This window comes from Pteropus vampyrus, unplaced genomic scaffold (genome assembly GCF_000151845.1).
Source record: "Pteropus vampyrus isolate Shadow unplaced genomic scaffold, Pvam_2.0 Scaffold41, whole genome shotgun sequence".
Lineage (NCBI taxonomy): Eukaryota > Metazoa > Chordata > Mammalia > Chiroptera > Pteropodidae > Pteropus > Pteropus vampyrus.
The window spans coordinates 4,597,914-4,611,691 of NW_011888822.1; the positions used below are offsets into that span (position 1 = coordinate 4,597,914).

General features: G+C 40.2%; 1 protein-coding gene across 5 annotated transcripts in view; it reads right to left on the reverse strand.

Moving 5' to 3' along the window:
* PRICKLE2 (prickle planar cell polarity protein 2) overlaps nt 1-13,778 on the reverse strand; it is a 332,917-nt gene that overhangs the window by 128,842 nt on the left and 190,297 nt on the right. The window contains exon 2 of one of the 5 annotated variants that reach the window (XM_011358457.2): nt 9,238-9,344. The exons of the other annotated variants lie outside the window; for them this stretch is intronic. Coding sequence (XP_011356759.1) covers nt 9,238-9,239 — 2 coding nt within the window. The 5' untranslated portion in view covers nt 9,240-9,344. The remainder of the gene's footprint in view (nt 1-9,237; nt 9,345-13,778) is intronic. 5 annotated transcript variants of the gene reach the window in all.

Genomic DNA, 13,778 nt, shown 5'->3' on the forward strand with positions numbered 1-13,778 from the left:
GGTGATTTTTCCTTGCTGCTGCTCCTTGTTTCCGTCACAACTTTGATTTGGTTGCCAGAGGGATGAACAGAGCCTCTATTATCTATGACATTTTCTTTCTCCTGTTCATCTTCTTATACTGACATAAATGGAATTTACATATATACATGCATATGTGTGTATATATGTGTGTGTTAACACTCACAGCTTTCAGTACTTTATAATATGGAGACAACTCAATTACTTTTAAAGGGCTTTATTACCACAATAGTATGAAGCCTGGTTTAGAATTCCAGGATCAGAGCTCCAACCTTTGATCTGCTCTTGACGCTGTAACTTGAGCAAGACTGTGACCCTCTCAGAAGATCATGTTCCTCCTGTGTCCAAGTGCTGAAACCATCTCTTCCTTACTTCCCTCCCAGAGTGGCTGTGAGAACAAGCCAGTAGTATGGCCTGGGAAAGCAGCGCCAAGTGGCTTAATTGTCAGCACCCCAATTATACCTTCAGGTTGGCCAACCAGGAGAAAAGGTATTTTTTTTTTCTTACATCAGGTATCAAACATTTCCCTAAATCAAAATGAATAATATTCTACTGCATTGATTCTCTCATTATCCACCTCACATCTGTGAGAGCTTGGAGAGAAATCCCTCCTTGTACGCTATTTTGCTCAGATCAGCTAAAGGGTTCTTTGGAAAGCTCAGAATGCCAGGTGTGACTTCTAATCTTTTTTTTTTTTTTTTTTTCTGCAAGCAGCTCAAAGGATCAGAGGTCTTATCTGGAGCCTTCTGCCCTCATTCAGTTTTATTCCCTCTTCTTCCCATCCCCACACTGATCCAAATAAATAAATAATGTGCACACAATGATAATGATCTCTTCTTACAGAAGGAAAAGGGCATATTTAATGTCACCTTCTTAGCAGTCTAGCTGGAACCTTGCATTTTAACTTAAGTTACATGAGCCAGGCTCAGCATTTCCAACTACGCATTTTTCTCGGGGGCTTTTTCATGAAGGAAATTCTTCCACCTAAGCCCTCCCCGTCTTCCTCGACTTGTACCCTTTTCCCACCCTGTCTACCCAAGAAAAGATCTCTTGAAAGAAAATACATAAATCTTCAGCTTATCTGGGTGGCATGTTTCACAAAGAATTGCAAAGATTTTGATTGGTTACACAAGTTAATTTTCCATTTACATTATAGAGCAACAATTTATTCTATAATACAACCAGCCAACCCTGAGAGTCCACTTCAGTGGATGCCTTGGCCGGGGGCCAAGATTCCTGGATTCTTTTGCTTCTACCACCAACCCCTTCTCTTGCACAGGGCCACCAATACTTTACAGCTGCTTCTTGTTGGATGCATGTTACCTACTCCATTCCCTATGGGTTTAAGACAATGAGCACTAGTCTACAAAACAAGTCTGTGGCTCTTGCCAGCACTAACAGTGGAGTCAAGACCATATCTGGCCATCTTAAGAAGAGCACAGGCTGGCTGGGATGTTCAAAAAAGGAAAGAGAGGCAGTGGTGAAAGAAGGCTGTAATGATTAATTGAGTGCTTACTTTGTTCAAGTCATCCCAAAATAGAGAACAACTGTCTCCATTGGAAGGATGAGAAACATGAAGCTTAAGAGTGTAAGTGATAGACCTAAATAAAGTAATAGAACCAGGATTTGAATTTAGTTCTGCCTCATATCAAAGCCTGTGGCTCCTAAATACAGTGATGTACTGAGTGGGTTGAACTGCTATGCACACATGTACACAACTCTATATATAGGGATGCGCTCCCTTGAAGAGAGGCGCTTTTTATTTATCTTCTGTGGATAGTGGTGAAGAGGGTGTTTCTAGGTTGGGTCCAGAGCAGGATTTCTTGACCTTGGCAAAATGGACAATTTGTGCCAGACAGTTCTTTGTTGTGGGGGTCTGTGGCACCTATTGTACAGTGTTCTTAGCAACTCTGGCTTCTTTCCACCACGTGCTAGTAGCACCCCTCTTCTTGGCTGTGACAACTAAAAATGTCTCCAGATATTGCCATATATCCCCTGGGGACAAAACTGTCCCCACTGAGCAGCTCTGGTCTAGAAGCAGTTTAGAAATTCTACCTTGCAACATGTTATTACAGGCTCTTTGGGGGGTTATATAAGGTAAGAGCGCAAATTCTGGTATCAAACACAGCCAAGTCCAAATTTCAGCTCTGCCACTAACCAGCCTTGTGGCCTTGGAGTACCGAAGTATTCAATCTCTTTGAGACTTTCAGTATAAAATGGGAGATAACAGTATTCTGAGGATAACAAAGAAAATACACATGAAGCCTTTAGCAGAGTGTCTGACATAGTAATAGTGCAATAATGTCAGCTGTTATTATTGTGATTAAGAAAACAGAATTGGAAGATGTCAGATTTAATCACCTTATCACATAGATGAAAACAGAATTGGAAGATGTCAAATTTAATCACCTTATCACATAGATGAAAACAGAATTGGAAGATGTCAAATTTAATCACCTTATCACATAGATGAGTAGACTGAGGCTCAGAAATAGGAGGTATTCACTCTGATTAGGACCTGGTCACACATTTCTGGCCACTGTTTCCAATGCCTTTGATAATTTCTGCACCATAAAATTGTCTCTTTGAGCTTTCTAGTATGTTATTTCTAGACTATCCATGTTCCTTCATCTCATAAGTGTTAGTATTCCAATTTGTGGCAGTCAGATTATGGAATGAGACAAGTTGAGTCTTTTAGGGAAGTACCTACCATTCTTTTGATAGAGCAATGAATCAAAGACATAAGAAAAACAAAAAGGAAAGAAGTCTTAACTTCTGTGAAATCACAGCAGTGGCTTACAGTGACCTTTCTGGCATTTGGGTATAGTATTTTGACCTTGATATTCCACTGAAAGCAACTCCGATCACGGAAGACCTCATGTTTTTTATTTTGGTCAGTAAAATGTTTGTATCATTACTTGGTAACCATGGCTGGAACCCTGAGATCTTGGTTCAAGTGGAAAAACACAATCTTGATATGCAATTTTATACTGATTTGTGCCTTGTCTTTTTAAGGGAAATTATGAGATGAGCTACCTAGTATACTAGGGAATCACATAGTAAATGATGCAGTAATTAGTCTCTCACTTGGAAATGTTGGGGACAATTATTAAGTCGTATTTAAAAGCTCTTCCCCTCTCTCCCTGACATTGGGTTACCCTAGATTTAGTGAACAAACACTGGACATTCTGACGTCGGCCACTAGGTGATAACAATGAAAGACAAAATGGCAATAAGGCTAGAAAAAAAAAAAGTGAATGGCTGGAGTGTGTGTGTGGAGAGAGGGGGAGGAAGGGAGGGAGAGAGAGGGAGAGGGAGAGAGGGGGGGAGGGAGAGAGAGAGAGAGAGAGACAGACAGACAGACAGACAGGGAGAGACAGGAGGAGGAGGAGAAGAAGAAGAGAGAAGAAAGAAGAGAGGATGGATATATCTATATATATGCCTTCGACAAACCACAAATCAGAATGATATTGGCCTTGATTCAGGTGGATCACAGCTCAAAATAGAAAGATATACATAACTGCATGCATAATACATGTATATGATTACACTGAGAGTGTTGGTAGACCTATAATTTTCAAGCAGCATGTCATAGCATACAGAAGTATACCCTGAATTCTTCAAAACTGGGCTGTCAAATTTTGATCAATGTATATAAACTATTTTTGTAATCAAAGATGTGCACCACGACACTGATATCCTGCCTAAAGATTGTGAAATTAAGTTATTTAGCCACTTCTTGTCAATGGGGTGAATTATTAGTAATAAGAGGTAAGAAGCAAAGGACAATTTCAAGCCAAATTTTCAAAGACTGTGTGTTCACTGTACAGATAGATAACACTGAATTTTTTTTTTCAATTTTCCAAAGCTTGCTTTAAAAAAGCGTTCAATTCTAATCTCTTAAAATGTCCACTATTTTCAAGTGTTCCACAACAGAAAGAGTTGGGTGGATAGGTGAGGAATGTCAGGAAAGCCACCTCTGGAGGTACATTGGGCATCTCAATCTGGGAAAAACTGAGAAATAATGGATGAGAGTCTCTGTAGCCAAGGCTACATGACTGCTGCCGTCCCTCATCTCCCACCACCATTTTCCACTTTTGGAGCGTTTGGTGTACTCAGAAACCCATGCCCTACATGTTGATTGCAGCTACTTGGAATCAGAGTCCACTCTCATAACAAGATCTTAAAGAAGAGTGACGGCCTTGAAGGGGTGATATGTGTTCAAGAAGACTTTAGCAGGATGCACCGAGCAATTCCTGGGGTTCTGTCTAAGTAATATAACTGTTCTTTCAACTATTTATATCCAGAGAGGCTTGAAGAGTCATCTTTTGGTACCGCTGCACGATTCCTGAGAAAGTTTCAAATCCAGTGTAACTGGCAGCTAAGCATTCTCCAGCTGAAGATTCTGTGGTTTGAAGCCCAAATTTGGCCTCCGAGCTCTCAGGTACAGAAGAAAGCAGGGGTGAAAGGATCAGGTGTGTGAATAACCATGTGCTCTCCCTTTTGCCACTAATCTAGGTATTTCTGTGAAGATGAGGTTCTCTCTTTTTAAGTAACAGTTCATGGAAATTTTTCTTATTGGTTTGGGTTCTCGTGAATATCATTAAGAAACAAAATCCTTGGAAAACCTCATTGCCATAGTTGTCTTTTTGAAACTTTACCTGAGGGATCTTGTTGATGCTATTTAAAACAGACCTCTGGAGGAGGAAAAGAATTTAGTGATCGTCTCAGGTAACCCTGACCCAAGCCACAGCCTCACATCCCACCATTAGAATAAATTCTCTTTTCTCTCTTTTTCATTTTCTAGTTTCTCTACTTGATTACTCTTGCGGTCTGGGTTCAGTTATAATAGTGGTTCTAAAAATGTAATGTGCAGCAGAATCACCTGAAAAGCCTTGTTAAATAGACCGCTGGGCCTCAGCCCCAGAGTCTCTGCTTGTCGGTGGGTCTCAGGTGGATGGAGCCTGAGAATTTGCATTTCTAACAAGTTCTCAGGTGATGGTAAGGCTGATGCTGCTGATGGGGTATCACGCTTTGAGGACCACTAAATTAGATGCTTAAACATGAGAGGTAATGCAGCCAAAGGTTTTACTCTTTCATGGTATGTCTCTTCCTCATTTCAGCAAAGGTCCTGGAAGAAAGTGCCCTCATGAAGTTCTCTGCTTTCCCTGGGCTGTCCTGCCCCCTAATACAGCAAAAAATCCCTAAGAAGGATCTATCCACATGGTTCATCCCAGGGCTTGTCAACATTTATTCACAAGAAGGTCTTCATGAGCCTATCTAGAGTTCACTTTGTAAAAATCATATTTAGGATCGCCTATTTGAACATCTCATATTGTAGATAAAAATCCTGAACCCAGAACAGGTCATGTGACTTGCCCACAGTCACAACACTAGTAGCACTTGGGATCTAGGCTTTTTGATTGGTCAATTTTCAGTACAGACTCCTCCTCTAGCAGGCCGGGCTCCCTGATCAGATGATACATTTTAATGATCTACATCATATTTTTTTCTCACTTGAACAGAAAGCTCTTAAAATATAGTTTAATAATTACAGCTATTACTATGCATGCATTTCCATGTGCACAGAAGATACAGTGAGGTTTAAGTGGTACTATCCTATTTATATTACTTTGCCATGTATTTATAGGCTACAGATTACCTTTAAGCATTCTGATTTTCAAAGAGTAACTAACACTCCAAAATGACTATTATCCTCAGGGGATAAAGACATTTTATTTTTGCAATCTTTTTGTCTTACATCATATATAACCTCCTGTATCTTACTGAATCAGGCTTTAATTGTAGGTGGATTCTTTTGATTCTATTGTTTAGTTATGCAAAATTTTGCAGCAATTAGGAGCAAGGCAAAAAGTTTTTTCCCCTTACTTAACGAGACACTATTTCAAACAGAGGAGTGCTCAGATTGAAGTATTGTAGGTCACAATTAAAGTAACCTGGGTCATAACCATGACATAGGATAAAATTAACTGTTTCCCTCTAAAGTTTCTTTAGCAATATGCTGAGATGTAAAGATTTCACAGGAGATAGGCCTTCTGTTGTGGGATACCACTGAGCCAACAACTTAAGATTCTTAAAAAAGAAATTAATTTAATTAGGAGTTACAAGATGTAATTTAATTTTCTAGTGGGCCTCAAAGTGGCTGTGTAAAATCATTTTGAGATTAAAGTGACTGTGGGTCTGGACTGGTTTTCACTGGCCTTTCACCAACTGAGAAATCAGCCATTTATTCCTTAGATGAGTCAGGAAAACTGTCAGCCTTCCATGGTCTGCACACTCCAATCCATAAAACTTTAAAACTCAACTATCCTGTATAAAACTTATGTAACTGAAACTTTACTCACTGAAAAATTTTGCAATAGAAAGCCGAGCACATAATATTTCTTTTTAAAAAAGGCACCCACCATCTCACCAGATAAAAATTAAAATGCACATTAGAAATAATTCACTTAACATCAGTTAATTTTTATGAGTCATTCTCACTAGTTCTTGCTAATGATCTGTCTTGGTAGAAAACTGTTTCACCTAACTCCTCTTCAATATTCTTTATTCATTTCAAGGAAAGCATTTAATAATGGGCAAATGGCAAATAGTTATGGGGGAAAAAAAAAAAACCTTGCCAGTCAACTCCAAAGGGAAATTGCCTTCCTTCCCCAATAAATTTCCAATAAGGAAGGACAAGGAGAAGTTAATTAATGTGCGACCAACAGATAGATGCAGAGACACCCACACATTCAGTAAGTTGCAGGCGAATAATTAAAGTCTGCCAACATAAACAGCAAAAGGTCAGCCTCTCTAGCTGTCAGGCAGGTGGTGACTTGAACCACCGATCAATTGCCATTCACATCAAAGGAGTAAGAGATGAAGCCAATGAGACAAATGCAGCTGGAAAATTTTGTCTCTTCATTAGATAATGTGTCACCTCTTTTTAAAAAATATTATCCGCTCCCACTATTCGATATTACAAAATGTGGCAAATCTTTTATCCTGACGGACTCCCTCAGGTAACAGAATCAAACAATAATAGCGGACTCCATACAAACCATGATAACACACTACCTTGGCTAGTAACAGAATTCAAGTGAAGCCGAAAAATGAGAATTTAACTCTTATGGGAAATTCTTTTTTGATTCCTCATCCAAAACCATAATTTAAGGCTGTGATTAAAAGTAAACTCCTGTCATTTACAAATATAAAATATTCTTCAATATGATTCACTGCCTCTAAAACTCTGACAATCTTACTCTTTTCCATAAAATAAAATACATCGACAATCCAATTAAAAAAAAAAAGTAGCTGCACTAACTATAGTACCAGTGATAATCTTGTCAAATAGAGGCTCAGTGGGAAAGGTTAATATTCGCCAATAAACGACACAACAGATTGTTACTGTGAGGTTCAACGCCAACTGGAGGAAAGTTACACAGTAAATGCCTTGAAGACTACTCAGCTCTTTTTTTTGAACCTTAAAGTTCATCCATTCTGTCCCACTGCCAGAACATTTTGCTGTCCAGGTCTGAATCCCTCCCACCTTTTGGGGGTACTTTTCTACTTGCTGTCTTGTACTACAAGTATGTCCCTATCGCCCATACTATAATGGATGCTTCTTGAGGGCAGAGGCTGTTTTGTGGAACACTAATGCATAGCAAAGTGTCTTGCACACAGCAGGCTGTCTACTGGAATGCATTACTTGTATAGCTTATCAGTTTATAAATTGCATGTACATTGATCTTTGAATTTAAGACTCCGAGCCACGGGGGCTTTCTTAAATCCATTTTCCTTAAGAGAAAACAGAAGCTTAACAACTTGCTCAAGACCTGGTAACTCCTAAGGAGCATAGGTAGAACTAAACCCAGAATTTCAAATGTCACAACTGTATCCCTTCCCTTTAACACCAAAGCAAATACTGGTTTTACCTGTCAACCACAGTGTTACCAATCAGCGAGTTTTATGGGAGGTTGAGCACCAGACCATTCTTGGTTCTACATTACAAGTTGCCTTTGTGAAGCTGCATTCTTACAGGGCTACCTCAGGTTCTCAACTATTGATATTCTGAGCTAGATAATTCTTTGTTGTGGGGGGCTGTCCTGTGCACTGTAGGATATTTGATACTATCTTTTGCCTCTACTCCAAGTGCCAGAAGCACCCCTTCTCCAAATTGTGAAAATCAAAAAATGTCTCCAGAAGTTGACAAATGTCCTTCTGGGGATAGGGAAGAGTGAATCACACTGGTTGGGACACACTGGACTACAAAAAGGTCAAGTTTACTCTGCCTGGAGGTGGGCACATAACCCAAATTAGCCAACCAGAGCATCCCACACTGCCCTCCTCTGCCCTTGGTTAGTCCATGAGTGTGTGTGTCATCAAGGCAGGGTCAATCAGTACCTTTTTATTTTTTTGATGGGGAGGGTATGGATAAGAACACTGGAAGGGTGAGAAAGCCTCACTCCTGAGATTGTGGCATTTTTAGGTTTACGGCTGCCAAAGATCACCTTTGGCAATGGGTAGAAAGAAATGAAGCCACCACAAAGGACTGTAGACACGATAAGCTCCTATGATACTGTGTTAAGAACATTCCTCCAATACTACCTGATACAAGCTCCATCCCTCAGCATTACTATTTTCACGAGCCAATAAATTCCCTCGTGGCTAATACTGGTTTGACTTGAGAATCTGAATTTTGCAACCCAGAGAGGCCTGATTTACTCTAGTGTATGAGGCCCCACATGGGCTTGCCTTCTAGCGCAGAATGAAAGCCAATGTCCTTTTCCAGGACATCGAGGTCTAACGTGCTCTGGCATCTCCCCGCTTCTCTGCTCACCCACCCTTACTTCAGCCAGAGGATCCTCCTTCTTTCTGTCCCTTGACATATCAGACATGCTCTGTATCTACAGGTCCCTCTCTCTGGGACACTCCCCCAGTACTGGCACATCTCACTTTCTCCAAGTCTATGTTCAGCACTCCTCTGGTGGGAAATAAGCAGCCATAATAACTATGTATGGTGTCAGATGGGTACTAGACTTATTGGGGAGATCGCTTGGTATGTTGCACACCTGAAACTAATATCATATTGTATGTCAAATGTAATTTAAAAAATAAAATAAACAAACAAATATTCTTTGTCAAGAGGAAGAGAGCCCATTTTGCACACATGGCAGAGAAGTACAGTGAGATGTCAGAGATCAGGGACTTGCTCACATCTGGGAGTCTGTTACTCATTGTTGCTCATCCTGATTTGCAAGTCTGAAGTTTTCAGTTTCCGAGTCTGTGTCTGGATTCCTTCACCCAGATTGGGCTTTCCTTTGCTGCAAAGCAACCCAGTTACATTTGGTGATTTAAACGAGCAACATTTCAAACTTTAAATTCTAGTTCATCTAATACATCACAAATATTTACGAAACTTCTAAAACATGCCAGGCTCTGTTCTAGGCTTTGGGGACATATCTAGAAGCATGATAGACATATTATTCCTCTGCCCTGATGTACCGTCTAAGGATGGGGGTTTGTAAGCAGACATGATTTATCGCCTGTCTGGTCCAATCTTCCAATGAGTGAACTCACATTTTAAGGGAACACCCTGGAGACATTATAGCAAAGTGTTTAAGAATGCATGTGAATCAACCCAAGGTGGTCTTAAAAAAATAAAAAGTAACAGACATATCCTATACCCATGCCAACATTCTTCCCTCACTTTTGATATGTGCCTTCCTTTCTTTGGAATCTGACAGATCTTATTCAGACTCTGGCTCCACCACTGACCTTGTGACCTTGGATAAGTTGTTTAACTGCTCTGAGCTTCCATTTCTGTCTTGGCAAAATGAGGGTAGCAACAGTTTCCTACCTTACAAGTTTTTTGGGAAGATTTCATGAAGTGCTTCAATAGGAAACGTAATAAAATGAAAAGTAAAAGGCAATCAGCATGGAGAGATACTCTGAAGCAAAAAAGCCTATGAATATTACCTCCTCTACCAGCTTTCTCTCCCAGGAAACTTCATATTTGGTCACCGCTGAACATACCTACCAGGTCAACTATACACTAGAAGGGTCAGTTGGAATCTGCCCCTTTTCCTACTCACTGGTTGACTGGTTGGAAGAAATTGAGCATGGGATTGGAACCCCTTCAGCTAATTCAGTAACACTGTGGTGGGCATGATCCTGCATCATCCTAACGTTGATTGTTTACCTCTAACAAGTGGTTTCCTCCATAGCAGAATCGGTCTATTTGGTGGTCAGAAGTACTTTTGTTACAGTTCTCAATATGCAAGTAACATGAGCTTTCATTGTGCTTCATGTCACCCTACCCTACCAAGCCAGGAGGCAGTACATGTAATGGTGGGGGTACTGGCATGGGAGTCAAGAAGCTTTCCTTATTGACTTGGCTGTGTATTTTGGCAACTCTTTGCCCTTCTCTGGGCCTTGGTTTCCTTGGCGGTAAAACCTCACTGGATCAAAGCAGGGGTCAACAAACTTTTTCTGTAAGTGGTCAGACAATAAATATTTTAGGCCTGAGGGCCATGTAGTCTGTCACAACTATTCAACTCTGCCCTTGCAGTACAATAGCCGTAGGCAATACATAAATGAATGAACATGGATGTGTTCCAATAAAACTTTATTTACAAAAATGTCTTCAGCCGGAGGGCCATAGTTTATAGACACCTGAATTAGATGATCTCTTCTTGTTACCTTCCAGTTCTGAATTGCCACAATTTAATTATCCAAGATTTCCCCTTCCATCTGGCCTTATAAAAGTCTCAGAAGCTAGAAAAGTTCTAGGTTGAAATTAAAACTTCAGGCATCAATAACAATAGCTACCATTTATTAAGTGATTGCTCTGTACCAAGTATTGTGCTAATGGCTTTACATGCTTTATCTCATTTTGTCCTCACAACAATTTGTTGATGAGATACCATATCAATCCATTTTATAGGTAAAAAAACTAAGACTTCAGCAGTTTAATTAAGTCTCTCAGCATCATCAAAATGGGAGGTGGCAGAGCTGAGATTAAACCGTTTGACTCTAAAGCATGCTCTTGCTCAAAACTTCTAGACTATGGGATCATCGCAAAGTTGCTCAGAGACCTAGCCTCGCTTGCTGCTCCACCCCTCGCCCTGGTTATTTTTCCATGAACTCTCCAAAAGTTCACGTGAGAAATTCTGTTCTTGCATGCCACATAAATTAAAAGGTTGGCCTAAAAATAACACACGAGTTCACTATTGTAGATGATGAATTGCTTTTTAATGCATAATAATTGACTCTTCGACCAGCTCAAGACTTTATTGTGGCTGGAATACCTACAGCATGCCTTATTTGGAAGGTGACCATAAGACAAGTGCTGAATTTGCTGATGCAATCTGCAGTCTGTCACCCAGGCTAACAGCCCCATTTAAAGAACTATTTGAACTAAGAAGAAGGAAGAAAAAGAAGAACCAAAGACCTACATCTTACCATAGTTTGTCATAGTTAAACTAATCATAAACAAAACTCTCAAGAAACAGTGGCCTTGGAAAAAATCAAAGGGCAGCTTGGAATGTGCACGGGATCTGCTGGCTGATCTCTTGAGACATGTTTCAAGGTGGGGTGCCTGCTTATGCTCCATCAACGCCTGTGCACTGTCTCACTCTCTTAAACTTCCACAAAGTCTCCTTGAGCAACTGGTGACTATTAATGCATTCTCTTTTGGGCCTTCAGATGGAGGTTTGTAACAACGGAGTGGATGTTTCAATATGGCCACGGTTCTCTTATCTTGCTTGGTAGTAAACAACTATACTCTCCAGAGAGTTCTAGTGTCCACAGTAGGCACGGTGAAAATGTTAATGCTTCAATTCGATAAATATTTAATGATTCTTTCCCTCATTACTAACTTACTTTCACCTCCTCATTTTTTTATGAGCTTTATTCCCAGGTTTAGACAAATTGAAGTCATAAATACAGTAGAAGTAGGAAAAAAACAATTTGATTCCACCAGACCATCAAAACTGATGCAAGTCATATTCTGGCAAGAGGCTTTGCTCCTGTCCCTTAGAGTGACAGACAAGACTGAAACAGCTAGACAAGAAGCCACGTCAGGAACACAGATCAGCTATTTTTATGGTGATGGTAATATTCAGATGAAGTGAAGAAAAAGATAGGGCCCTAAATCCATTTCTCACCTCTTAACTAGCCAGGCTAGTTATTTATTATTATAGTATATTATATATTTGACAACAATTTGTCTCAGTGTTTTTCATTCTTCCCACTCACACAGTCCTCATCAATGCTTTGAGTCCAGCTCAAACATCATCTCCTCTTTGAAACTTTCCCTATCCCTTCCCCAAGTCAAAATTAATCATTCCTTCTGTTGTAATCCCTTGTGCTTTGTTGGAAATATTATTATAGGTTTTATCTCACATGGTGACTTAAGTATTACAGTCAGGAATAATAGAGTTCAAAGTGAAGACTCAAGTCCAACTGCCTAGGTTCACTGCTTACCAGCTATGTGGTCTTGGGCAAATTATTTAACCTCTCAACATTGCATTTACTTATGTTAAAAATGAAAGTGAATATGGCACCCCAAAATACCATTGTGAGATTACGTGAGATAAATGATTTGGTATTTAGCAAGCACTCAAACATTCTAATAGCTAGATTTCCATATCTGTGTCTATATATCACACATATGTAAGCATATACACACACACACACACACACACACATATACGTAAACACACATATAGATATGAGGTTTCAGATTCCATAGATAGATAGATAGATAGATAGATAGATAGATAGATAGATAGATAGATAGATAGATGTAGTATGTAGAAGGAAACTGAACCCCTATATCTACCTTCCCCTAGCTTCCCATGTAGGATACAAAGTTGTGAACCTGGTTGGCTAAATTATAAGCCATTGTAGTGAGTAGGGTAATTTTAAAAGGCCACGTGCCTTGACACTGTTTTCTCACTTCCTTGTCCTTTCTTTCATGCAGCTTGGTAGGTAAGTGGAATGGCAAGGCTTGCTAGCTTTTTCTCTGAGTGCATGTCTGAGCTTGTTTGGCTACTGCACTTGTTTCCTGTTTTATTTGACTGAAGAGAAGGTTTAGTAGGATCTCAAGATATACATTATGTTTAGGGGGAAGCAGGAGGTCCCATTTTAGCTTCAAAAGCTGCCATGTGTTCTGGTCCAGCCTTTAAAGGGCTCTCCACTGATGGATGATGGTTGTCATCCTTTGTTATTGGTGCCTTAGGAATATCTTTGGAAAGAACAAGGGTACAAATCACTCATCGCCTCATTTCTAATATTATACATGCCTACCTTCCACAATGCTTGAGGACAGACACAGGGAGAAGAGACTTTGGAGTTAGGCAGACCTGGTCCAATCCCAGTCCGCTGCCACGAGGCCTTGGGAAGATGATAATCTCCGCAAAGGCTCACTTTTTGCCCTTGTTACATACGGCAGAGAATGCTAGTTTCTTTTCCCAGCATCTCGCCTGCCCCCTCGGCAGCAGGATTCCCACTGTGATCTAAACACACTAACAGCTGGAGTAGATGAGAGCATTTCTCAGGCTCTTCTGCAGAGATGTGAGGTCATGTGAACAAATTCTGGCCAAGGAGATGGTAGCAGGAGTAGGTGGAACTTTGAGGAGTCTTCTTAAAAAAAAAAAAAAAAAGATAGATATGTACTTCTTCCTCCTTTTCCTGTTGCTGCGTGGAATGCAGATGTGGTGGCAGCAACTGGGACTATGGAATGACTCAGAGGA